The sequence below is a fragment of the Octopus sinensis genome, linkage group LG1 (genome assembly GCF_006345805.1).
Source record: "Octopus sinensis linkage group LG1, ASM634580v1, whole genome shotgun sequence".
NCBI lineage: Eukaryota > Metazoa > Mollusca > Cephalopoda > Octopoda > Octopodidae > Octopus > Octopus sinensis.
This window is the reverse complement of record NC_042997.1, coordinates 109,905,265-109,932,764: the sequence shown is the minus strand read 5'-3', so window position 1 is coordinate 109,932,764 and position 27,500 is coordinate 109,905,265. Positions and strand designations below refer to the sequence as shown.

Here is a 27,500-nt window from a genome sequence, read left to right as displayed (position 1 = left end):
TAATCGACTGGGCCCCTTCCCCAAAATTTCGGGCCTTGTGCCTAGAGTAGAAAAGAATATTATGGTGTGTGATTTACAAGGAACATGGTTGCTAATTCTAGCAGATCTAGTAACTACCTAGTGGCTCCCCTCCTTGCAATGGGAGCTGGTGGCTTGGTTCATCCCTCACCCCATGTCCAACATACACTCAATCATATACAGTATCCCAGGAGTTCGACCTCCCGCTGTTAAAGTTTTGGTATCTTGGACGTGACATGAAAGAAGCTTGAAATACTTTCAGACAAACAGGCAATTAATTCAGATGGCTTGCAACGTGTTAATTACTTGTTTAATTAGTGATAGAATTGATATGACATTTTATATAAAGATTGGACTGAAAGGGCAATAACAGATATTGAGACATCTCTTTGAATAGTAATGAACTGGTGGACAATACAACGGGACTCTAGTCGAAAGAGACAGTACACTAGTTTCAAGTTTTGGCACAGAGCCAGCAACTTAGGGGGAGGGGTAAATTGATTCCATCAACCCCGGTACTCAACTGGTACTTATTTCATCGACCCCCGAAAGTTTGAAAGGCAAAGACGATCTCAATGGTATTTGAACTCCGAACGTAAAGAGAGACGAAATACCTATTTCTTTACTACCCACAAGGGGCTAAACACAGAAGGGGCAAACAAGGACAAACAAATGGATTAAGTCGATTATATCGACCCCAGTGCGTAACTGGTATTTATTTAATCGATCCCGAAAGGATGAAAGGCAAATTCGTTCTCGGCAGAATTTGAACTCAGAACGTAGCGGCAGATGAAATACCTATTTCTTCTAAACACAGAGGGGACAAACAAGGACAGACATAGGTATTAAGTTGATTACATCGACCCCAGTGCGTAACTGGTACTTAATTTATCGACCCCGAAAGGATGAAAGGCAGATGAAATACCGCTAAGCATTTTCCCGGCGTGCTAACCATTCAGTCAGCTTGCTGCCACCTTACATTGAACTATATATATAAAGTGAAAGGAAAACTGATCTTTCTGTTTAGTCTACTTAAATACGAATTCAGTTTATTTGTTCCATATAAGTCATGGTCAATGTTTTTAAGCCAAAGATTAATTGACTTAATTTACATGAATGCCACGTGCACGTAGTTTTATTCCCGGTAAATGATTATAACCGAACATTTTAGAACACAATACAACAGGAAGGCTTTAATTCAAAGTTAATCACGTGACGCCTAAACATCGGTGGCGAGTCACTGCTGACACCTAAGTCACAGTTTCCTCATCACTGCTCCAGTTTTTCTCCAGTGTCTTTATTTATGATTCTTTTAATGTGTTTAGAAACGGATCAAAGAATTTCTTTTGTGATGTAAAACAATAAGTCACTCCACAGAAAACCTTAATATTCTCTCTCTCTGAATCAGTTAGGCGAAGGGGCCAAGAAAGGAGCGTCCACTTAACGGTCTCATCTAACACTTTCATCATTTCTTTATGGACATGACGAGTCAAAATACAATGACTGCACACCTCTAGATATGGCCTCCATGTTTTTTCACGGGCGTCTCTTTGAAAAGGAGTGAATCATATCGAAATAACAAACAATTACAAATATACACCGCACAGAATTATCATAACTGAATCATTGTACAAAGTAAATCTTGTATAAACATTTAGCAATCACGTTGAGTCCACGTATTTCATCTGTCCTACAAATAAATGGAACCACCCGTATTTTCTTAGTGGAAAAAAAAAATGATAATGTGATTTCCTTTTATTTTTAGGACTTAACTCTAAGGTGAACCACGAAAGAAATTTTCGAGAAAATAAAAATAAAAATGAATCATTTGGTGCTTTTCTCCTTCTTGGAGATGACGTAATTCCTCGGCTGAACATTCTCATCTTAAACAACTGAATTTCACATCTGGGACTATTCTTGAAGCTTCAAGTCAAATACAGAAAGTTGTCTATTCTTAGCCAAGCTGACAACAAGGTATAGAAACAGCACTTTAATGGGATATCTTGCCTAAGGGAACTTACAGCCATCAACTTTCTCTGCCGTCTTTTTCTCATCGAGTTTCCGTTTTGACGTTTTAATTGTATATAAATAAACGATTAGTATTGGCAGTAAAAAAAGTACATATAAATATATATAGGTATAAAAAATATATCAATATAAAAATTGTATAAATATATAATAAAGATGTATCAATATACTCACATTTGGACAGGTAATATTTTGGTCGAGTGCTACAGGTAGTTGACGAACACTTCCGCGCCCCAGCGCTTCTCGTTTCCGTCGCGAACTAAACACATGTAATTCTCTTTTCTCTTCTTCTGTTAAACTATTACAGTAACGTATCTGGTTATCGTGGGGAGGTAACTGCTGAAGAAGCTGCCGGATGCGGTATTTTTCCCCTAAGCTATTGATGTAAGGTACTTTGTCTTCAGGTAAGCAATTCATGTAAAGATAAACCTGGAGAAAAAAATACAAAAATAAGAGACCGATAAATATATGGAAATGGTACTATATTACAATACACAAATGAAGCGAAAAGCAGGGCAATGTAATTGGTCGTAATATATTACAGGTATTTTAATTTGTTTTTATTCCAGATTGTTTAAGTATGGAAGATTAAGTCCACATCTGTTCTATGAAGACTCTGATTAAGTAACGTAATCCAAAGAATGGTGATTGCCTTAAATAAATTCCACTTGGGTAACATTGCATGCTGTAAAAGCGTTCGACATGAGATTAGTCTTTGAATCGGAACTATTTGTTTAGTTAAACCTTTCGTGTATTACTGGAAGGCAAGTGGCCTAGTGGTTAGCGTGTTGCACTGACGGTCAGGAGATTGCGGGTTCAGTTCTTGAGCAAAACATCTTTATTTCACGTTTCTCTACGATCACTTCAGCACCTGACGTGTGGTACACCGTGAACCCGTTTAGGAAACGTCGCTAAGACCGAGATAATGTACAGCATGAACATTTGATCGCTATAAACAAATGATTGGTGCAGCTCGTTCATTACAGAGGTTTCTTTCTCGGATCGAGAGAGTATTATTAGATTAATTATTATTACTAACACTAGCATTAATCAAATGTGTAGAAACGGAAGTTATATTCAAACTTAGAACAAACCAATCAATCGTGGCACTCCGTCGAGGGTTCCAGTTGATCCGATCAAACGGAACAGCCAGCTTGTGAAATTAACGTGCAATGGACTGAGCACTCCACAGACACGTGTACCCTTAATGTAATTCTCGGGGAGATTCAGCGTGACAAAGAGCGTGACAAGGCTGTCCCCCTTCGAAATATAGGTACCACACACACAGGAAGAAAGAGTGAGAGAAAGTTGTGGTGAAAGAGTACAACAGGGTTTGCCACTACCCACTGCCGGAGCATCGTGGACCTTTAGGTGTTTTCGCTCAATAAACACTCACAACGCCTAGTCTGGGAATCGAAACCGCGATGCTACGACCGCGAATATGCTGCTCTAACCACTGGGCCATTGCACCTCCACACTGACCAATATATAACATTATTCTGTAACTGATTGCACTCAATCAGTAGCGCCGCTGCTATTTGAGACAATTTATGTTATAAAGGTGAGGGACATGGCACATAAGCGTATCAAAAGAACATCTTTGAACATCTTTGTGCCGTTATTCGACTTGCCGCTGTTTGTAGCTGATCGATCAACTACACAGAGTTTGTTTAGAAGTCAAAGTGAAACAATGTGTTATTTACAGTAAACCACAAAGGAATGTAAGATAATACACCTCACATTTAATCCGGCAAGGTCCCTAATTTCCAATCTACACCAACAAATGACGTTATATGCATAAAAGAGATTAAGGGACATAATTTAAGTGGGCGAATGACTTGAATTTAGATATTAATTAGCGTTGATGAAGTGAATGAGGTTAATTAGAGAAAATAAACAAGAACCAAGCAGTAAATGTTAAAAAGAAACTCAAAACAAAGGGGAGATAATTTCAATACATTATGAATTAATTTCCGAAAATTAATCTAGTTCCTTAGAGGAAAATAAATAAGATATATTGTTATCAATTCTCTTTTAAGTTGAACAACTTCATCAGAGTTAATAACAGACCAATCGCTTCAATTAGATTTATTATTCCCCTCGATGGACAGGTTTTACTTTTTCTCTTCGCTCATCAGGAATCGTCTATTATTTATCTCGCGTTGAGTTGCTTCTTTCACTGGACTCCAATATTTGTCTCGTGAAATACCAGCGCCGCAGTTCATCAACAAACTGTTGAAATACCACCATTTTGAGCAAAGGTCACAACACATCCACCTCTTCCACCGTCTCACAGGCAAATATAGGTCTGTATGTCTTCGGCAGTGCACGGCCCTGTATGTCTGTGTGTCTAGTAAGTGTACGTTAGAGTGCAACAACAACGACAACAAGAATAACAACGACCGGAGATACGAAGCGAATGCCTACAGCTATAAAACAATATCGATCTGTTTTATATTTACGAGAACATTCCAGCGAAATATAAATTCTCTTCGCTAATTAGATGAATACCTTCCCAATGTTTCTGGTCATATTCTTAATTCGTTTGTCATCCTCCTCCTGTTGCAGCTGCTGCAACTACTACTACTACTACTACTACTACTACTACTACTACTACTGCATATTAATAAAAGTAATGCTTAATAGTTGATATTCTTAAAGGCTGACTCTACAGGGTACATAGCAACGAAATGGTGCTCAAAAATAAACTTCCTGTTGATTACAGTCTCTCTCTCTCTCTATCCTCTTTTTATCTATCTATCTGTCTATCTATCTATCTATCCATCCATCTATCTATTTATCTATCTATCAATCTCTCATCATCTATCTCTCTATCTTTCTCTCTCTCTCCCTCTCTCTCATCATCTATCTCTCTCTCTCTTATCATCTATCTATCTATGTATATCTCTCTCTCTATGTATCTATCTCTTATCATCTATCTATCTATGTACCTCTCTCTCTCATCATCTATCTATCTATGTATATCTCTCTCTCTATGTATCTATCTCTTATCATCTATCTATCTATGTACCTCTCTCTCTCATCATCTATCTATCTATCTATCTATCTATCTATCTATCTATCTATCTATCTATCTATCTATCTATCTCTATCAATCTATCTATCTGTCTGTCTCTATTTTCCTCCCCTTCCTCCCCTCACAAGAAGCCTCTCCTGATATTATCAAATATATCTCATATATGGGATCTCTGTTATCTTCTCTCTGCAAATAGTGAAAAAGCGGGTGGTGGTTGTGGGGGATGGGAGGTAACTCTCCAAGATGAGTCAACTCTGTGACTTTATGCCGAGCAACCCCCTCCCGTCCCACAAACCAGATGGAACCCTTCTCAATTTCATCTATGAATATCCTTGGAAAACACATTAACATTACATATTCTTAATCGCTGTTTTCTATTTTTTAATCTGAGATTTCGCATGTACTGAAACCGAAAATGTCATTCTGTTAACTGGAGATAATGAAAGAAGATCAAAGGAACTCACTATCAACATTGAAGATGACCTTCCCCGTTGAACGTAACCTTCAAAAAGCAACCATGTCCTACTCTAACAGCAATGATGTCAATTTTAATAGAGAACATAGTTAACTCCAACCGCTGCTGTTGGATGAAGAATGGGTCAAAATAATTTGTGTGTGCGTGAGAGGAAGAAAGAAAGTTTTGCCCCTGAATCGGGGACATTACCAGATAGTTTGTCTTCAGTTTGTGTATTCTGGAATAATGATGAGGCGGCATCGACTATTTTCGATGGTTTTCAATATCTTAAATAACCAGACCTGAGCTAAATGCCATGGATCTCATTCGGTTACGACGACGGAGAATGTTCCAACTGACCCACCAACGGAACAGCCTGCTCGTGAAATTAATATGCAAGTGGTTGAGTGCACCTTAATGTAGTTTTCAAGGAGATTCAGTTTGACACGGAATCTGACAAGGCTGAGTGGACTGGAGCAATGAGAAATAAAGCGCCTTGCTCAAGGACACAACACCCCACCGAGAATCGAACTCACGGCCTTACGTTCGTGATCCGAACACCCTAACTACTTAGCCACGCACCTCTACAATTAAACACAGTTATTAGGATTATTGTTATTATTATTATTGGGTGTTAGTAAAAACTATAGTTTATGTAAGTATCCAAGGGAGATAACTCCTGTATGTCGATGAGAATCATGGTGTGAAGTTCAGCCAGGCGATAATAATAATAATAATAATAATAATAATAATAATAATAATAATAATAATAATAATAATAATAGTCCTTTCTACCATAGGCATAAGGACAGAAATCATCGACGCCAGTGTTTCACTGGTACTTGATTTATCGACGCCGAAAGGATGAAAGGCAAAGTCGACCTTGGCGGAATCTGAACGCAGAACGAAATGCCGCTAAGCATTTTGCCCTGTATGCTAACGATTCTGCCAGCTCACCGCCTTACTACTACTACTACTACTACTACTACTACTACTACTGCTGCTAATAATAATAATAATAACACAATACAATTATACACACCCACTCACCAACGCACGCATACCCCTCCACCCGCACACAAACACATGTAATCAGTATAAACATCTAACTAGTGTATTTTTAAGTAGAGAGGAAGAAAAAGAAAGCCATCCCTGAAAGCTTTTAAACACTCGATGTGAGGCCATAACATGAGATTGTCTTAATTATGGCCTAGATCTCAATATCTCAGTAAAATTCTTTAGATCCAAGATAACAGAACATTCCTCTAAGACCAGAAAATTGAGACGATAAAAGGAACGACGTCTGAGTGTGGCTAATCTAAAGCTTGCAAATAATTTTGGATTATATTAGTAATCCTATCAAGGTAGAAGGTGTGAAATTTTGGGGAAGGGGAGTTAATCGATGACCGTGCTCAACGGGTATTTATTTTATTGATCGCAATTGGATGAAGGGCAAAGTCGAACCGAGCAGAAATTGAACTCGCGCCGGGAAGACGGATCGGCGTTCTAACATGTCTGTCACCTCGCCATCTCATCTTAGTTTAATAACAACCGATATAAAGGCAGATTGGTTGGTTGGCTGGTTAAGTGGTTTTTCCCATAACGCTTTCAAGCTTTACATTGTATAGAGAGAAGGGGAAACCAGAAGACTGATACATAAAGAGAAAGAGAGAGAGAGAGAGAGAGAGAGAGAGAGAGAGAGAGAGAAAGAGGGAGGGAAATAGAGCTAGATAAAGAGGGAGAGAGAGGAGAGAGAGAGAGAGAGAGAGAGAGAGAGAGGAGAGAGAGAGAGACTATTAGATTCAGAGGTAGATGAACGAAGAGAAAAAAAATCAGAGACTGAGGGGGCAGAAGGAATAAATTACACAAATAAGAATTCTGTTTCAATTATATTTTAATGTAATTAATATTATTATTTTTAAAATTAGTTTCATAATTTTGAATAAGAATCAAGAAATTTGATAAAAGTTGATAATTATTATGTGCATGGCATATTTCCTGATATTACTGAAGGTGGTAAAAAATATACTGCGAAAATAAGCCGTCACATGGCATGCTTTCGTGTTTAGCCCCATTACGTGGCACCTTGGGAAGATTTCTTCAACCACAGCCGGCTTGACTAAAGCTTTGCGACTGGATTCGGTACGTATAAACTGAAATACGCCCGTCTTGTGTGTGTGTGTGTGTGTGTGTGTGTGTGTGTGAATGTGTGTGTGTGAATGTGTGTGTGTGAATGTGTGTGTGTGTGTGTGTGTGTGTGTGTGTGTGTGTGTGTGTGTGTGTGCGTGAGCATGTGTGTCCTTGTCTTGACCTGGTGTGATTGTTGTAAATAAATGTCCTTCACTGTCAGAGTTCTGTGAAAACATGTTTACTAATGGAGAAATATTATTTTCAACTCTGAGCACAAGGCCCGAAATTTTGGGGGGAGGGGGCCAGTCAGTTAGATCGACGCAGTATGCAACTGGTACTAAAATTATCGACTTTATTGAAAGGCAAAGTCGACCTCGGCACAAGTCAACGTAAAGACGAACGAAATACCGCTAAGCATTTCGCCCGGCATGCTGACGACCAGCTTGCTGCCTTCCAATGGAGAAATATTATTTGGAAACAGGTGATAAGTGGTGACAGAAAGGGCATCCGGTTGTAGAAAATCTGCCTTGACACAAACTGCCTAACCCATGCAAGTATGGAACGATAGACGTTAATACGAATACAGTATAAAATTTTGTTGCCCACTTTCAATTATTGATTTTTGCTGCTGAAGATTCAGAAGGACAAAAGCCAAATCGGTTCAGATATATATATCTTCAGATATATATATATATATTATATATATATATATTATATATATATATCAAATATATCTTCATATATTTCTCGTTAGAAACATACACACACACGATTGCTTATTTCGATTATTTAAAAATAACGAAATATTTTTACCAAAATACAACTTTTCTAAAGATATATACACACATAAATATATTTCTATATATTTAGAAATGCACTCTCTCTTTCTCTCTCTCCCTACACACACACACCACACACACGCACACACACACACACAAATACACAGACACACACACATTTTAAGTAAACACAAGTATCTCTTATATTTCGACAGTTTTTGAATATTTACCAAATTATCGATATTGTTTAAGTTTCTGAAGGAAAAGAAAAAAAGGGGAGGAAAAAGATACTGCGAATGATGAACGTGAGAAAGGATTGGAAGGGAGGAGAATAAACTCATAAAGATTAAGGATTATCGATTAATACAGCAAACAAATCATTTGCGATAACAACATTAATTATATTTATATTTTATTGTAGATTCAGCACAAAATCGAACAGCTGAAATTGAACCTAATTCGATTGAAAATCTTATTTATTCATTGCATTTTTTATAGCTATTCCAATTTTCTCCCATTCAACAACTAGAACAACTAGCACTGTGTGTGTATGTGTGAGTATATATATATATATATATATATATATATATATATATATACACACATATATATATATTTATGTACATATAATGTACATATTATATATACATATATATATATACATATATATACACATATATATATATATATATATATATATATATATATATATATATGTATGTATGTATACATACACAATTATGCACATATATACACACGCACATGGATATACGAGGTGTATTCCACATGTTTTGAGACATCATTACTACACATCTAATGCCCGGTCACCTTTTGTCATTTCAAATTAAAGGAGACAGCTGTAACAACACTTTGGAGACACCCTGCTAAACACTGCTTGTCACAGTTGACTAGTTTGCAGAATGCATTCAGGTATGTAATAAAGTTCTGTGTCAAACTGGGAAAACACACACACACACAAGTCTCACAGTGTGTTGATAAACTGGATTACTCCCTCCTGCCCAAATTTTTGTACGGTTCTCAGATGTTAAGCTCATTAAACGTGTCGTTAAGAAGAAATAATTCGTCAGACTAATCCGCCATTGCCAGAGACTCTACACATTGCTAATGCATCGAGCACTTTTAATTTTTGTATAAAACTAAAAGCAGACACAGTAATATCAGAGGGGTAGACAGTCAACTTAGGATTGTCGGATCATATACTTGAAGATGTTTCTCCGCCATCAAGTATCAGAAAACGTAGCGGATATAGGGCCTCCATTACTACCGAAATTCCTTCCTTATTGAGCAGGCGATAAAGAATACCGAAAAGAATATCTTGTGTTTTATGATAACATGTTTCCCTGCTCGAAATAAGTTAGAATATTTCTGAAGATCTGCGCTCAACGGAGAAAAGATGCTTTAACTTGGAAGACTGGGTTTTAAATAAATAATATACACAACATTTTAAATGTTTAAGGCGGCGAACTGGCAGAAGCGTTAGCACGCCGGGCGAAATGCGTAGCCATATTTCGTCTGCCGTTACGTTCTGAGTTCAAATTCCGCCGAGGTCGACTTTGCCTTTCATCCTTTCGGGGTCGATAAATTAAGTACCAGTTACACACTGGGGTCGATATAATCGACTTAATCCGTTTGTCTGTCCTTGTTTGTCCCCTCCGTGTTTAGCCCCTTGTGGGTAGTAAAGAAATAGGTATTTCGTCTGCTGCTACGTTCTGAGTTCAAATTCTGCCGAGGTCGACTTTGCCTTTCATCCTTTCGGGGTCGATAAATTAAGTAACAGTTACGCACTGGGGTCGATTTTCCGTTTCCGCCTACCAAGTCCATTCACAAGGCTTTTACCAGCCTGAGGCTATAGAAGAAAACACTCACCCAAAGTGCCACGCGGTGGAACTGAACCTGGAACCATGAAGTTGGAAAACAAACTTTTTAACATACAACTACAACTGCGCCTCTGAGTGTGTGTGTGTGTGTGTGTGTGTGTGTGTGTGTGTGTGTGCGCGTATGAGAGAGAGAGAGAGGAGCATTGAAACAGAGACCCCTTAATTAAACCCGAATCGGACTCGGCTCTGTTAAATATTCATGAGCGTTTTTTTTTTTCAAATTTAAAAATGGACGCAGAAATAAAATGATTTGACAAAATGTTTTATGTTATTTGAAAGAGAATTTTTTGCTCTAAAAGTGTGTTTTGATTTTTAAATTTTACTGATTTTTGTGTATTTTCAGATTATTAAAATGGAATGGCAAGTGGACAAAACTGAGGATTTTCGACACCATTTGCTTTTTGCATCTAACCGATGTGTTAAGCCCGTCGAAGCTGCTCGCGAGATTTGTACTGTGTATAGAGAAGGGGCAATGCTTCAAAGTAGCGCCCACCTCAGGAGCGGATCACACACCGCTCGACGATTTGAGCTCGATGAACCTTGCTCATTGAGTGAAGGTGATTCAACATAGTTTTTTTTTTTTATCACAATCCATCTGTACCGCCATTTCTCTGATCGTTTGACGTGGATTATCGCAAAGAAGTTGATTCAATCGGTCCTCATGGAACTCAGTTGGTCGACCGATGTTTAATCCGTCCTTGAGGTCAAAATTCCCATTTTTTGAAGCGCAAAAAACCAACGGGTGGTGGTATTTTGAGGCATTGCTGCTTCTCCATACACAACACAAATCTCACAAGCAGCTTCGATTAAATGCAAAAAGCAAATGGTGTCGAAAATGCTCAGTTTTGTCCACTCGACATTCCATTTTAATAATCTGAAAATACACAAAAATCAATGAAACTAGAAAAATCAAAATACATTGTCCAGTAGAGCAAAACATTCTCTTTCAAACAACAAAACATTTTGCCGATGCGTTTTATTTCTGCGTCCATTTTTAAATTTGAAAAAAGAAAAAAGCTCGCGAATTATTCCTCGATCCAATATAAGTGAGTATTTGGATAGATTTGTGTGTGTGTGTGTGTCATAGATTTATCACTAACAGTCTAGAATCTACAAGAAGCAACGAGTTGAAGACACGCACACACACATACACCAACATTGTTAAAACAGACACACACACATATATAAACACATACATACGCTGACAGTAGAATCCAACGACAACACTTTCCCCCCATTCTTTATCTCTACTCTATCTCTCTCTCTCTCTCTCTCTCTCTCTCTTCCTCTATTTGGTTCGTTTCTGTCTTCTTCTTTCTCCTTCTTTCACACAAAACCATCTCGGTTTTGAAAGCAGGAAGAACATTTTTTTTGCTTACCAAATTCTTCTTTTCGCTCCACCATTGTATTTACTCGCTCTTTGCCTCCCAATTTTCTTTACCTTCTACTTTCCTTTTCCCCCTTCACCCTATTCCCCCATCTTCAAATACTCCTGTCTTCATCTCCACATCTTACTCATTGTTCTTTCTAGATTTCTTTTCATTAGGACTTCTTCAGTGTTTCAAACAGTAAAACACAGATGTGTTTGTGTGCGTGCGTGTGTATGAGTGTGTGTATGTGTGTGTGTGTGGTGAGAAGAAAAAAAACGCCATGTCTATTCTGGTTCTCTATGAAGCTCACCTTAAATTGTTGATAGATTTTCTTGCCTTTGCAAAATGTTTTCCTCTTTTCAACTTCATTGTCGTATCTTCGTAACGGATTGTTGAAATACTTTTCTCTCTTTCTCTCCATCTCTCCCTCCCCCTTTCTCTATCTATCTATCTATCTATCTATCTATCTATATATATATATATATATATATATATATATATATATATATATAGTATATATACAATGAATGTGTAGATATGCGTATATAAGTATATTATGCATGTATGTATATATAAGTATATGTATGTATGTATATAAAGTAATGTAATGTATGTATATATATATAATATATATATATATAATGTATATATATATATATGTATATATATATTATATATGTTATATGTATATATATCTATATATGTATAATATATATATTATATATATATATATGTATATCTATATATGTATATATATATATATATATATATATATTATATATATATATATATAGTATATATAATATATATATATATATTGTATATATTATATGTATATATATATATGTATATATATATATGTATATAATATATATATAATATATATAATTATCTTATATATGTATAATAATATATATATATATATATATATATATATAGAGAGAGAGAGAGAGGAGAGAGAAATATTTCAACATATATTCATAGATATGTATTTCAACAGACCATCTATCATCTATCTATCTATCTATCTATCTATCTATCTATCTATCTATCTACGTATATATATATATATATATATATAATATATATATAATATATATATATATATAATATATACATAAACACACACACACACCGATTGGAGATATTACGGAGAAAAAAATGTACGTATAACAGATGCCATATGGATGAACCAAAGCACCAGAAATTGCTTCAGCAGAGCGAAGAATCAGATGAAGAAAATGGTAAATGTTTGGCAGATGTTGCTATTATTTCGCGAAATGTCGATACTTGTACATTTTAATAAATCTATGGAACTTCAACAAAAACCTACCACATATATACACATATACACATATATATATATGGTGGTAACGGGTGTTGGAAAGTGAGTAAAACGTTGTTAAAGTTCAGTATCTTGAAATGCAATCACAAACCAACTATGAATAAACAAAACAAAAAAAAATGCCTGCTTTCTGTATTCCAGAGTTTGAAGAACAGATGACAGGTCGACAGAACCATTTGCCGGATGGCAAAATGAGGGTGGTGGTGCACTAGGTTTATAAGGCACAGAGGGGAGAGATACACACTCGGTACTGTTTTAAATATATATATATATATATATATATATATATATATATATATATATATATGTACATATACGGGGAGAGAGAAAGACAGCTAAATAGATATGTCACACTGATACACAAACATATGTTGAAGTGCATATCAGCTATCTTTCGGTACTTCACCTCCGCCTCACGGTTTTTTTTGGGGGGGTGGCTAAACTTTTATATTTATTTTCTTTTCATTTTCCTCTCTTTTCTTTAATATATTTCTTCTTGCCTGTCACCACCACCACCACCACCACCATCACCATCATCACCATCATCACCATTATCATCAGCATCACCATCACCATTATCACCTTGATCATCTCCCTAAACGATATCACAACATCTGCCAGTTCATACTGCTGCAAAAAGGTAAAACGATTACACGTCACAAAATCAATTAAGATCTTTCTCTCACACCCAGCACGCCCCTCCCGTGCGCGCGCACACACAGGTATACACACACACACACACAGGTACAACTTACACGGTTCCAAAACTTCCATATCCCCTTATCTATCTCCACACACACACTCTCTGCTCGTCGGCAGCCATCACCTGTACTAGAGTTACCTCTACCGCATGTAAGCATGTATGTATGTATATTTGAACACACGTACATAGATAAATATATGCATATGTTTATGTGCATATATATATAAACAAATTTCCTAGTATATACTTATCTAGCAATCTAGTGTATGTGTGTGTATGTACGTTATTGGTAGATAGATATGAATGTGTAGACATACTTATTTGTATTTATAAATATGTATGCGTATAACGATTGGTACGTATACATAGACATACAGATACACACACACACAAAATATAAAACGATAAGTATATGTATACAGCGACAGGAAGATGTAGGCTGGCAATACATAGTAAAGTTCTATCACCTGGGCTGTCAATTACCTCCATATTTAACCCCCCCCCCCCACCTTTCCCTGCATCCCCCTACTACCCCCCCCCCATCATCTGGACTACACACATTCAAACTGTTTATTATTCCAACTTTTCATATCGTTCCACTCTCTTTCATTTGATCTCTACTCATATTTTTACATGAATAACTCGGACCACTATTATTATTATTATTATATTATTATTATTATTATTATTAGTAACGTCACCTGTGCAAGATTTTTAGTTTCTGACTGAATGGGAGTGAATGTGTGTACGTGGATTGGTGTTGTGTGTGTGTGGTGTGTGTGTGTGTGTGTGTGTTTGTATGTGTTGTGTGTATGTGTATGTGTTTGTATGTGTTGTGTGTATGTGTGTGTATGTGTGGAGTGGTGTTGCGTGTGTGTGTAGGTGGAGTGGTGTTTGTGTGTGTGTGTGTATGGTGGAGTGGTGTTCTGTGTGTATGGTGGAGTGGTGTTCTGTGTGTATGGTGGAGTGGTGTTTGTGTGTGTGTGTGTGGTGTGTGTGTGTGTGTGTGTGGTGTGTGTTTGTATGTGTGTGTGTATGTGTGGAGTGGTGTTGTGTGTGTGTGTATGTGTGGAGTGGTGTTGTGTGTGTTTATGGTGGAGTGGTGTGTGTGTGTGTAGAGCGGTGTTGTGTATGTGTGTGTGAAGTGATGTTGTGTGTGTGTGTATGTGTATGTGTTTGTATGTGTTGTGTGTATGTGTGTGTATGTGTGGAGTGGTGTTGCGTGTGTGTGTAGGTGGAGTGGTGTTTGTGTGTGTGTGTGTGTATGGTGGAGTGGTGTTCTGTGTGTATGGTGGAGTGCTGTTGTGTATGTGGAGCGGTTTGCATGTGTGTATGTGTGGAGTGGTGTTGTGTGTGCCTGGAGTAGTGTTGTGTGTGTGTGTGGGCGGAGTGGTGCTGTGTTGTGTGTATGTGGAGTGGTGTTGTGTGTGTTTATGGTGGAGTGGTGTTTGTGTGTGTGTAGAGCGGTGTTGTGTATGTGTGTGTGAAGTGATGTTGTGTGTGTGTGCATGTGTGGAGTGGTGTTGTGTGTGTGTTTGTTCGTATAAACCATCAAACGTTTTTAGCGAATCTATGGTAAGCATTCAAACCAGCAATGCAGATACCTTCTGTTATTCGTCCCCTCAAAAGGGTCAGTGAAATTCCATAAAGGGCATTGCTATATTAGATCCCTACCAAACTAACTCGTTCACTAGAGAGCCTCCACAGAAGGCATTGATACGAAGGGTTACCCAGAGAGAAGTCCCAATGTGGGGTTTCGGTTTTCAGCATGTAAACCAGTGGTTCCCAACCATTTTCGAAATCTTTGAACCCCCTTGATTACCGTTTCATTCTGGTGGACCCCAACAGCCAATTAATGTTTCAAAACGAGTTTTAGAGATACTTCTTTCAAGATCCCTATTTTGTTTTGTAGGCTTTCACTTGTATAGGTTTGCAATTACACTCCTCGAGGGAACATCTTTCAGGGACCAGAAACATGTTGAACTGTACGAAGCGTTGAATAAAAAAAAAACCTAGTTGTTTCTTGCAATAGGTACATCTAAAGAAACATTTTTTCATGAACGACCCTGGCCCCACCCCCCAAAAATCATATATGGAACCCCAGGCGTTGTATGGACCCCGACTGAGAACCACTAAGGTAGACAAAAACCAGGAAGATGTAATGAAATACGTTTGAAATAAGAAAAAGGGGGCAGAGAACAAAAGGAATTGATGGTCTTTCTACCTCGTCGCATTTCTCAAAGACAGTCTTTCCAAGAGAAAAGAGAACTGGAAGAGGGGGGAAAAGGGGGAGAGAAAAAGGTAAGATGTGGAATTAAAACAGAAGTAAATATGAAAATGCTTTGTAATTCTGGGATAGTCTTACCCTGTTCCGTTGCACCACAGTCCAGATTTTGCCATTAACACAGAACCTCCTCGAAGAAATTAGAGGTAAAGCAATCTCAACAGAAAAATAAGAGGATTCATGAAAAAAAATAAATCATTAATAATATATTAACGTTGATCTTTATTAATTAAGTGATGTTTTGTTGTTAGTTCTAGCAGGTAAAGTGTAGAGGCTGTCCTTTCGCTTGTCCGAAATATAAGAGGGTTCACAGGTCAAGCGATAACCTTGTAATAATGACCAAAAATTGCAATGATCAAACGAGATGGTTTTTGCCCAAACTTTAACGAAAATGGTTCATGTTCTTCTAAAGTAGGGACCCTGTTAATGTTAGTTGCATAGCATCATTTGACTAGCTTAAAATGTCCTTCAGTCTGATCTATTTTAAATATTTGTTTCTGTTGGGTTTTTAGAATAAAGAAGTAAGATTTCTTTCACAAAGCGAAGTTAAGACCCCTTTGATGTCGTTTTGAAAGAATCAGCTATCCCGGACAGATAAGGGATTCAGGGTGGGTAGAAATCCCGAGTATCGCTACAGATGAAACTAGGTTGAAGTCACTGGCAGTGTAGCATTCTGCATTATCGTCTCCACCCTATTATTAATCTCTCTCACACACGCAAATCCTTAAATACTATCAAACGAGTACATGTTGAAATGTAAATAGAAATTTAGATACAATTGTCTTTGGAAAGACGGTAATTCTGTATATGTGTGTGTGTGTGTGTAAATCATAAATGTTACAAAGTAGCGTTTGTTCACCGACCAGTAAACAACCTCCCCTCCAATCCACCCGTAAACTATTCACGTTTGTCTTTCTCTTTTCTCCAACGAAGTCATCACCAAATACAGTCGTAATATACTTTACGTGTTCTCTACCCACCACCCTCAGTTTCCCCTCCTCATACCCCCACAGCCTTAAGTAATCTCTCCATCTCCAGAGATTCCACAACCACCACTACCACCACCACCACCCACAATAGGTTACAAGTAAAAAGGGGAAACTATATTTTCCGTGTTAGTTCATCGCCTGGACCAGGAATGCCGTTCTTATTAATAGATGCAGAGTATATAGAAAGAGGATGGCGGTGGAGGAGTGAGGGACAGAATGGTGCATGATGGGAGTGGGGGGTGAGGGATGAGGAAAGAGAAACGAAAGAAGAGAAAAACCCAACAAAATAACATATTTATATGAGAAAAAATGGCTCAAGTTTACGGTGATAATATAAATACGAAACTTGAAAAAGTAAAGGAAAGGCGAGCATAACAATGGTTTCAAATTTTGGTGCAAGAGCAACAGTTTTGAGGGAGGGGATAAGTCGATTACATCGACCCCCAGTACTAAACTGGTATTTAGTTTATCGAACACAAAAGGATGAAAGGTGAAGCAGATCCCGGCGGTATTTGAACTCACAACGTAAAGACGGACGAAATGCCGCTAAGCATTACGCTCAGCCTGCTAACGATTCTGCCAGTTCACTGTCCTATTTAATAATAATAATAATAATAACGACGACGACGACGACGACGACAACGTCGCCGATGATGATGATAAAAATCAAAATGAAGAACATTCGTTTCTCTGCGTTTTTTGCAGTCTATTTATTCATTTATTTTAGAGAGAGATTTCTAACAAGATACGGATAGATGGAAGGGAGAGAGAGAGAGAGAGAGAGAGAGAGAGAGAGAGAGAGAGAGAGAGAGGGAGGGAGGAGTAGAGAAAGAAGTAGAAGTGTGAGTGGGTAAGATAAAGGTAAATGTTGAAAGGTTTCATAATTTTTAGCGTTTCCACCCAATTCCACCGCCACACTTTTTACTTGTGGCACAAAATCTTCTTCCAGAAGAAATTTGAGTAAAAGCAATCAGCATAGAAAAACAGACGGTTCATAAAAGAAATACTTAGAAAATAACAGAGAGAGAGATTGAGAGAGAGAGAGATTGCATTTACAGTATTCATGTATATATAAATATGACTATAAATAGTTATGCAGTTAGATAACATATATACACACACATATATATAAGCATATATACATACGTATACGTACATACTTACATGTATACGTATATACGTATGCATATGTAGGCACAGGACGTCACAAAACGTAAACAACAAAAAATAAGAAGTACGAAGACATGGAATAAGGACTTTTTTTTGCAAGTAACGAAAGAACGAAATGGAAAACAAGACAAGCAACACAAGGAACGACCCTTCATCAGTTGTCGGCTGTGTATGTATGTGTGTGTGTGTGTATATATATATATATATATACACACATACATAATGGCCCAGTGGTTAGGGCAGCGGACTAGCGGTCGGAGGATCGCGGTTTCGATTCCCAGACCGGGCGTTGTGTGTGTTTATTGAGCGAAAAGACCTAAAAGGTCCACGAGGCTCCGACAGGGGGGGGGGGATCCCTGCTGTACTCTTTCTCCCACTCTTTCTTCTGTTGGCCTGCTCGCTTAGCCAGCGGGGTGGCGTCGTTCGAAGGCTAAAACAATGCGAACGCATTGTGATCAGCGATGTGTAGCAACATCTGGTCGGTCACGTGAAAGATATATACATACAATGTATGCATGTATATATGTATATGTAAGTAATTATGTATATACGTGTACGTTTGTGTGTATATAATGTACCTTTTTAATATTGGATATATTATTTACAAATACGAGGGGGAAGTTGGAGAGAGAGTGACATACTTATTTAAGAACATTCCCCAAACAATCAGATGACGAGCTCGACCGGGAGACTTTACGAGACTTTGATAAATTCTCTCAGGCTACAATAAAGATCATATCCCCTCTTAACGTCCATCGCTAGACACATACAGACATTTGCTGTAGGTCCATACTTATAATTATCATACGCATTCATTTATTCTTCATTTTCTCTTTTAACGGATAATTCCAGATTGCTGCTGCTGACAGCGCACTTTAAACACACACATATACACACATTTTAATGAATTGTAGAGCATTCTCACTGAATAAATGCCTCGGTTAAACGAATGAAGATGCCTCTTCTAAAGTTGATATGCGTTTTGTTCCCGCATGAATCGCACATTGGTTATTTTACAAACTAGATATGATTCCAAATAAAAGACTCTGGCAATATTTTTCATGATATACTTATTGATATGACGGGGTTCTTTTCGGCTGCATATTAATGAACGCGCTTACTTAGCACTCTGTGCGATTCAACCGCTATATATACATCCAACATATCGTGGATGACATACGCGTGTGATTATATATATAAAGAGATAGCTCTCTCTCTCTCTCTCTCTCTCTCTCTCTCTCCTCTCTCTCTCTCTCTATATATATATATATATATATATATATATATATATATATATATATATATATATATATATAGAGAGAGAGAGAGAGAGAGAGAGAGACTATCACCGACCGAACTACTAGTTACAGAAACATCTAGATGTTCTGCAAAGTTATCTTAATGTGTATATAAGCATATAAGCACATTTTTAATTGCGGTTGTTTTCGACATTCCTTTTCCCCCATTTATTTATTATACACAGGCAATACTCATAGCCCTGACAAACTAAAATTAGATATAGAGTACTATCAACGAATAGAAGTCTCAGCTACACGAATTAATATGAGTACATAGTGAGAGAAAAGGACACAAAGATATTTCACAATATAAATACCAGTAACAATTCGTACCAGGAACCCATTTTCCACATCGTTACTATCGTTATCATTGACCTCCCACTGTTCCTCTCCCTTATTTTAAACAACCTTCACCGTCGCCATTATCAATTCTTATCAACTAACTGGTCCTTCTCAAAGACATTATCAAAGCCGCCATCTTTATGCACATCAACGTCATATCTACCATGTAAAATAATAACAACCTCTCCATTTCCCCCACCGCATCCAACTAAATTAACCGCAGCCGTCATCATCATCATCATCAAAACTATTCATTTCGATCTCACTACTACCTCATTTATATTTCGCTTCATCTCTTCCAATCATCATCATAATATTCTCCCCACCACCATCTTAATGATATTACTTATTCACTCTCTCTCTCTCTCTCTCTCTCTCTCTCACACACACACACACACACACTATACCAAAATGCTGGATGGGGGTCATCCGAAACGTCTTTTCTTCAATCAAACCTTTGATCAAAGAGGTCGGGGCTAAACAACATTACGTTACATTGTGTGTGTGCGCGCACGCGTGTGCATGCATGCGTGTGTGTGTGTGTGTGTGTGTGTGTGTGTGTGTGTGCGTATGTGTGAGTGCATGTGTGTGTAAACGAAAGAGAAGAGCACTCAATACGTGTCGTGAGAGCAACCGCATCTGAAAATAAAGACATTCCATCGTTATAACGACACACGCAGCACACATCACACACAAAAAAACCAACGCATACATACGTCTATACATGTGCGCGTGCATGTGCACGTATTTGCATTTTGTTTATATATCACCTCTGAACAACCGCCGTTAGTTTGTTTGCGTTCCCCTTATGAATCCGACTTAAAATAAGATCTGGGGCAGGGATGCGATTCAAGCGACTCAAGCTCTCCAAAGTGATCCCACAATAACGTATTTGTTCGATTTCCTAGGAAAACATCATAGGAGTGTGTTTGTTGGTGTCTGCTAGATCATCGACCAGTCCGATATTGGTCGACTACAATCATCAGAAATATAACCAGTGTGTGTGTGTGTGTGTGTGTGTGTGTGTGTGTGTGTTGTGTGTGTGTGTGTGTGTGTATGTGGAGTACGTCTGTGCGTTAGATATCATACATCGCGGCTTCCAGGTAATCCTCATACCTTTGTTTGATGTGAGCCTCTCTCTCGCTCTCTCTCTTTCTCTCTTTCTGTATGTGTGTCAATGTGTATTTGTGTATGTGTTTGTTTCGTGTGCGCGTCAGTGTGTGTGTGTGTGTGTGTGTGGTGTGTGTATAATAAAATGTTATAAGCAGGGCAAGATAAGGAAATGTAATAAAACTGGGAGCTCGATCTTCACAATGCACAGGGGCGAACGTCGACGACAGAGGCGCCCGCACACACACACACACACACACACACACATCAAAACACACACGCAGTCACTTGGTGTATTAAAACTACTATTGATTTAGCCGATAATTAATAGCGAATTGCTGTATACAGACATTAGAAATATGTACACAGGAAGTGAGCTAAATCGAATCCATCAAACCACCACCACCACCCACCACCACCACCACCACCACCACCACCACCGCCACCACCACCGCCGCCACCACTCCTCAATAGCAATTATACACGTTGTAATGACAACAATGGAATCCTTGTATTTCAATTCCACTTGTGTCTTCTCTAACCAATTCCTATCTTTATTAATTCTATTGTTTCTGCGAGTGATAGCAGGAAAGCTGCTAATCAAAGCCAGTGTTCGGCCATAACCTTTCATCCTACTTTTGGCATCGGTCAGCTTTTGATATTGAATTAGCAACACAGAGAACAAACATTGAAGAGATTGGTGGGAACCTCTTACACACACACACACACACAGACACACACACACACACGCACGCACACACACACACGCACACACACACACACACACACACACACACACACACACACGATTTAGTAAACAATCAGATGTACAGATAGTTTTACTCGTTATAAATTAGTTAAATTCAACGTCTAAGCCGGATTACAGGACATGTTTTGAACTGCAGTGGTTATCAGAGACACCTTTGGTCACCTTTACATTATTTCATATCCTGCAGAAGTGACTCTATTTTAAAATAGTGACATTAAAAGGAATGGACGCCAGAAACGAGAGAACATCGAATACAAAGTGTTGCGTGGTTTAATCACGGCTGGTTTGGACATCAGTTCAAATCCGGTAGGCGATCTACTCTGCTTCTCATCATCCAGGGACTCATATATTAAACAGGAGTCAAGTGCTGGGGTTAGTCTAATTGACTAAGCACCTACACAAAATATAAACCTGTGTTTACGCCAGAAATCCTTAACAGCAACCCTATACAATCGATGCTACAATGGCAGAAACCGATAGCTACTGCTCCTGGCACATCACCAACATTAAAAACTATGTTTGTAGAAGGGTATGAAGTCACATCTTCTTCAAGTGCCATGCTCTAACGTGCCGACAATCTTGTACCTTCATAACAAATTCTGAAGTTTCATGATTTTCCTTGAGAAAAACAACCGGGGTTTCCTCATTGCTTTCTGCCTGTTTATTTCGTTTCCTCTTCTAGTCTCTTACTTTCTCCAGTTTACCCTTCAAGCACAGACTGCACACACAAATAGGCCTGTGTCGTCGACACCTGACTACAGGCCTTCCCATCTCCGATTCCTGGACATGTTGGTCACAGTACTATGTTTCGTTATTCGGCCTAGAATTGGGGTCCATGGTAAATACCATCATATATCTTGCCCAGGACTTGAACTTATTACTTTAAGATCACAAAGAGTTAACACTTGCTGTCCCTAATTTATTTTACAACACGTGACTCTCAACAATGTTGTCTTGATCGAGACGTCGTTAAGTGCCGATACCACGGTACGAGGCTTTATCCAAGAGATCACCTCTTCATATCTTATAGTCCAGATAATAATTGTAATGGTTGCTTACAAAAGACAACGGCCAAAAATTACCAAATTTAGGTTGGATATCATTCATTCTTTTATTTGTTACTGCAACCATGCTGAGGCACGGCGTTCAAGAATTTTAGTCGAAGGAATCGATCCTAGAACATGTACTTTTTAAAGCTGGGTACTTACTCTATCGGCGTCTTCTGCAGAACCCCTAAGCTCCGGGAACGTAAATACACGAACACCGGGTGTCAAGCGATGGTAGTGAACAGACACTCCCACACACATATACATATATAACTTCAAAATAAATTACCATTATCTTTAAAAAAATTATGATACAGTAGCCAGTTAACATAACAAAAATAGGCAAGCAGGTGCATATTGTACCCCGACTTTTAATATATATATATATATATATATATATATATATATATATACACACACACACATCTAATATAGGATAAAATTTTTCGAAAAAAATTCTATCAAGGGCCAGAATATTAAAAAATACCTTTAAAGGTTAAATTTATAAATAACTTATAAACAAGAGCAAAAGAAAAAAATTCTAATTCCAAATATGCCGAAAATAGACAAATCGTCAATAACCATATAATTTATCACTATAAGCACGCGTCTCAAAGTAATAATATAGTGATAAATTATATGATTATTGACGAATTGTCTATTTTCGGCATATTTGGCATTAGAATATTTTTCTTATGCCTTTGTTTATAAGGTATATATATATATATATATATATATATATATATATATAATTCATAAATGAGGGCAAAGGAAGATTTCTAATGCCAAATATGCGTGCGTATTGTGAAAAAATTATATGGTTAATGGACAATATGTCCAATTTTTCGGCATATTTGGCATTAGAAATTTTTTTCCTTTGCCCTCATTTATAAATTGTTTATAAATTTAACCGTTAAAGGTATTTTTAATATGCTGGCCATTGATAAAATATTTTTCGAAAAGAATTTTATCCTCACATTTGACATAAATTTAAGCGTTCACTTCCGAACTAACTAACTCACTCTGTGAGAGCCTCAGTTCAAATCGCACGTGCCTCGAATGGGCTGGAGTATTTCTATTTTGGATGTATTTGGGGTACTTAGTTGTGCCCATGACTTAGTATTTGCTTCTTCCATGGGTGTGAGTAAGTATCTCATTAATTTCTTTTGCCACATGTATCACTGACGAAGGGAGGGCTGTTATAAGCTAACCCTGAAATCGGTCCGATATGGTAATAATGGAATTTTTTAGAAATTTCTGTCGACCTTTTTTCGAGTAGCGTGTGTATTGTGAAAAAATTATATGGTTAATGGACAATATGTCCAATATGCTGGCCATTGATAAAATCTTTTTCGAGAGAATATTTTTTCCGAAAAGAATTTTATCCTCACATTTGATATATATATATATACGACGGGCTTCTTTCAGTTTCCGCCAGCCAAATCCACTCGCAAGGCTTTGGTCTGCTCGAGGATATAGCAGAAGGGAAGTTGCCCAAAGTACCTCGAAATGGACTGGACCCGGAACCATGTGGTTGGGCAGCAACAGTTAGAAGAATTTTAGAAATAAAGCTTACAGTAGCAAGAAACGGTCAGGAAGCCGAAGATTAAAGAATCCCAGGAAATATTGCTCTCATCTGAGACATTGTATCTCAGATTTTAACAATTGCGGTAATTTGTATCTGGTGCTATAATATGGAGAGAGGATTCTTGGAGATTTTTCTCTCAGGAAATTCTTCAGAGACTCATGTGCTTCATGCTTACCGAGTCATTTACTGTGTAATGTTAGCAGTTTTGGTAGATAATGAACTTTCTGATTTTGATGTAAATCTATTTAGAAAGTGTAATTAGACGGGAAGGGGTGGAAGGTAAATTCGCTTTTAATCAGTCTACTTGGATAATGGAATATTACACACAGACACACACACGTGTACCGACTAATACATTAAAGATGGTGTTGCAATTTAACATGGCTGCTGTTTAATATATTGAGTGTAAGCTGCAGATTGGAAGTGTGTGTGTGTGAGAGAGAGAGAGAGAGAGGAGAGAGAGAGAGAGAGAGAGGAGGGAAGACAGCAAGGAAAGCACTTAACTGCAGCATCTGAGAAAAACCAGAAAATGTAAAGAATTACGTTTAAGAAGCTTAGCAATCGAAGTAGTTCGATAAATCTTCCTAACACTTTGGCGTCGTTCAGAAAAATACCATAAACAGATGCTGACGGATATTTTCTCTCAAAGAATAATGATAATAAAAAAAAGAAATCGACAAAAGATTAGTTGAATGTAGAGGTTGCCATAAAAGTATTGTCTGGCAGCAATTGTGGAACACAGCTTCATCTTCATCCAACCTCAAATGGAATCAATGACATTTGACCAAAGCAACTCGTCCACTAAAGACAGTAATTTCCTCCCGAACTTCTCCAGTTGAATTTTATGAGCCAGGCTCCATTCCTTATAGGCAGACGAAAATAAAAAAAAACATGCCAAGATATATCAAATACTTTACTTGAGAGACTTTCCAATAGTTTCTCAAAGTTGAAGAAATGGAAGTGATTATTTGAGGGATGCTTTTGTAGAACTTTGGCAAGTCTATTGAGATGAATTATCTGTTCTTCATTCTGATGTAACTCCACAGCACATAACCGTAGCTGTGTGAAAGCATGTGGCTAACTGGTTAAGGTATTCAGCTCACGATTGTAGGCGGCGCGTTGTGACCTTGAGCAAGACACTTTATTTGACGTTGCTTCAGTCCAGGCACCTGAAAAGAATAAATTGTACCCGTATTTCAAAGGGCCAGCCTTGTCACTTTCTGTGTCAAGCTGAATCACCCTGAGAACTACGTAAAGGGTATACGTGTCTGTGGAGCGCTCAGCCAATTTGTATGATAATTTCACGAGCAGGCTGTTCCGTTGATCGCATCAACTGGAAACCTCGTCGTCGTAACCGACGGAGTGCCAGTCAATTGCCGCCGCTATGAGTAGCTTGTACAAAGAAGACGTACTCAATATCCTATATAGAAGAATGTAATGAAATCCCTTCTCTACCATGGCGATTCCATCCGTCACTGTCGATAGTTTTGGCAGCGATGTGTATGAGATGGTTAATTAGTACAGTTTTCAACCATAACAAAGCAAATTCATCGCTAAAGAGACATTTCTGTATGGAAACAAAGGAATCACGTTTTTAAATATCGTAAACATTCAAAAGTCATAATGAATGTGGAAGATATACTTAAATACCAAAAAATATTCTGAACTTTTTGCCTTTCATGACAAACGTTGGGTATGAAAAAGGAAACGCCAAATCCTTGCTACTAATAGGGACAGTGGAGATCATATACCGCATTTATTGGTCATTTGATTCGAAATCACAATAAATATTAAAGAAATTTTGTTGAGTTCTGCGACGGCCATCTTGCTAATAAGAAACACACACTGGTTCTATTTAACTTCTTTTATTATAATTAATGAAATTTGTTTACGATTTATGTAATTAATAAATCGATTGCTTGATTTACCATTTAATTTATCGATAAATCAATGAATCCGTTAGGTTTGGTAGTGCCCTTTTGTTGCAATTTGTGACGTCATCAATGCAATGTCTTCGCTTCTCTTCTACTTTCCAGATTCTATATTTATATTTATGAGGCACTCATCATCATCATTATTATTATTATTATCATCATTATTATTATTATTATTATTATTATTATTATTATTATTATTATATAAAACAGAGAGCGAGATGGAGCCACACACAGTTATACGCTTGTGTATGTTGTGCGTGTATAAAGTAAACGTTCTTAGTATAATTTCAATATATGTTGTATGACAAAAGCAACCAGAAACGCCAGCGCCTCCTACGGGAATATGCAATATTCAGCCATTTGACTGATGTTTCTCGAATGTATGAGTCAAAAAGATATGAAATTCAAAACCGTTTGAGAAATACGACATGAACAGCCTGCTCTCTCCAGAAATATTTATTTTTGGGCCCATTTCGTTTTAGGTCTCCACTGGAGGCTTCGATACGTTCATAGCTTTCCCACGTGGTTAGCATAGATATTGCAGAATTTGTCTTTGACACAATATCTTCTTGATGTCAAATGTCTCTACATGGCGTTCCTTTTTACATCATAACATGGTAACGAATGTCCTTCATAAATGAATATCTATATACATGCGCGTGCGTATATGTGTCTGTATACATGATTATACGCGCGTATGTGTAAATATACAAACACACACACACACACACAGAGTCAAGCAAACAAGACGGAGAGAGAGAGAGAGAGAGGGAGGGAGAGAGAGAGGGGGAGAGAGAGAGAGGGCGAGTGGGAACAACAACAGATATACGATAGAAAAGGAAAAATGGGTCAACACAGATTGATACATACACCTATGTACGTGTGGCGTGATAATAATAATAATAATAATAATAATAATAATAATAATAATAATAATAATAATAATATTAATAGTAATAATAATAACAATGGTTTCAAATTGCGGCACAAGGTCAGCAATTTTGAAGAAAGGGGTAAGTTGATTATATGGACCCCAGAGTTCAACTGATACTTACTTTTATCGACTCCGAAAGGATGAAAGACAAAGAAGACGTCGGAGGAATTTGAACTCAGAACATAAAGACGAACAAAATACCACGAAGCATTTTCTCCGATGCGATACCCACTCTACTAGTTCACCTGTGTGTGTATGTATGTATGTATGT

The 27,500-nt window shown here is 37.6% G+C and overlaps 1 protein-coding gene across 3 annotated transcripts in view; it reads right to left on the bottom strand.

Annotated features, from left to right (window-relative positions):
* LOC115218050 (protein prickle-like) overlaps positions 1 to 27,500 on the bottom strand; it is a 117,042-nt gene that overhangs the window by 21,688 nt on the left and 67,854 nt on the right. For all 3 annotated transcript variants that reach the window (XM_036503699.1, XM_036503702.1, XM_029787812.2), the window contains one exon: positions 2,221 to 2,475. In XM_036503699.1, the coding sequence (XP_036359592.1) occupies positions 2,221 to 2,475 (255 nt within the window). The remainder of the gene's footprint in view (positions 1 to 2,220; positions 2,476 to 27,500) is intronic.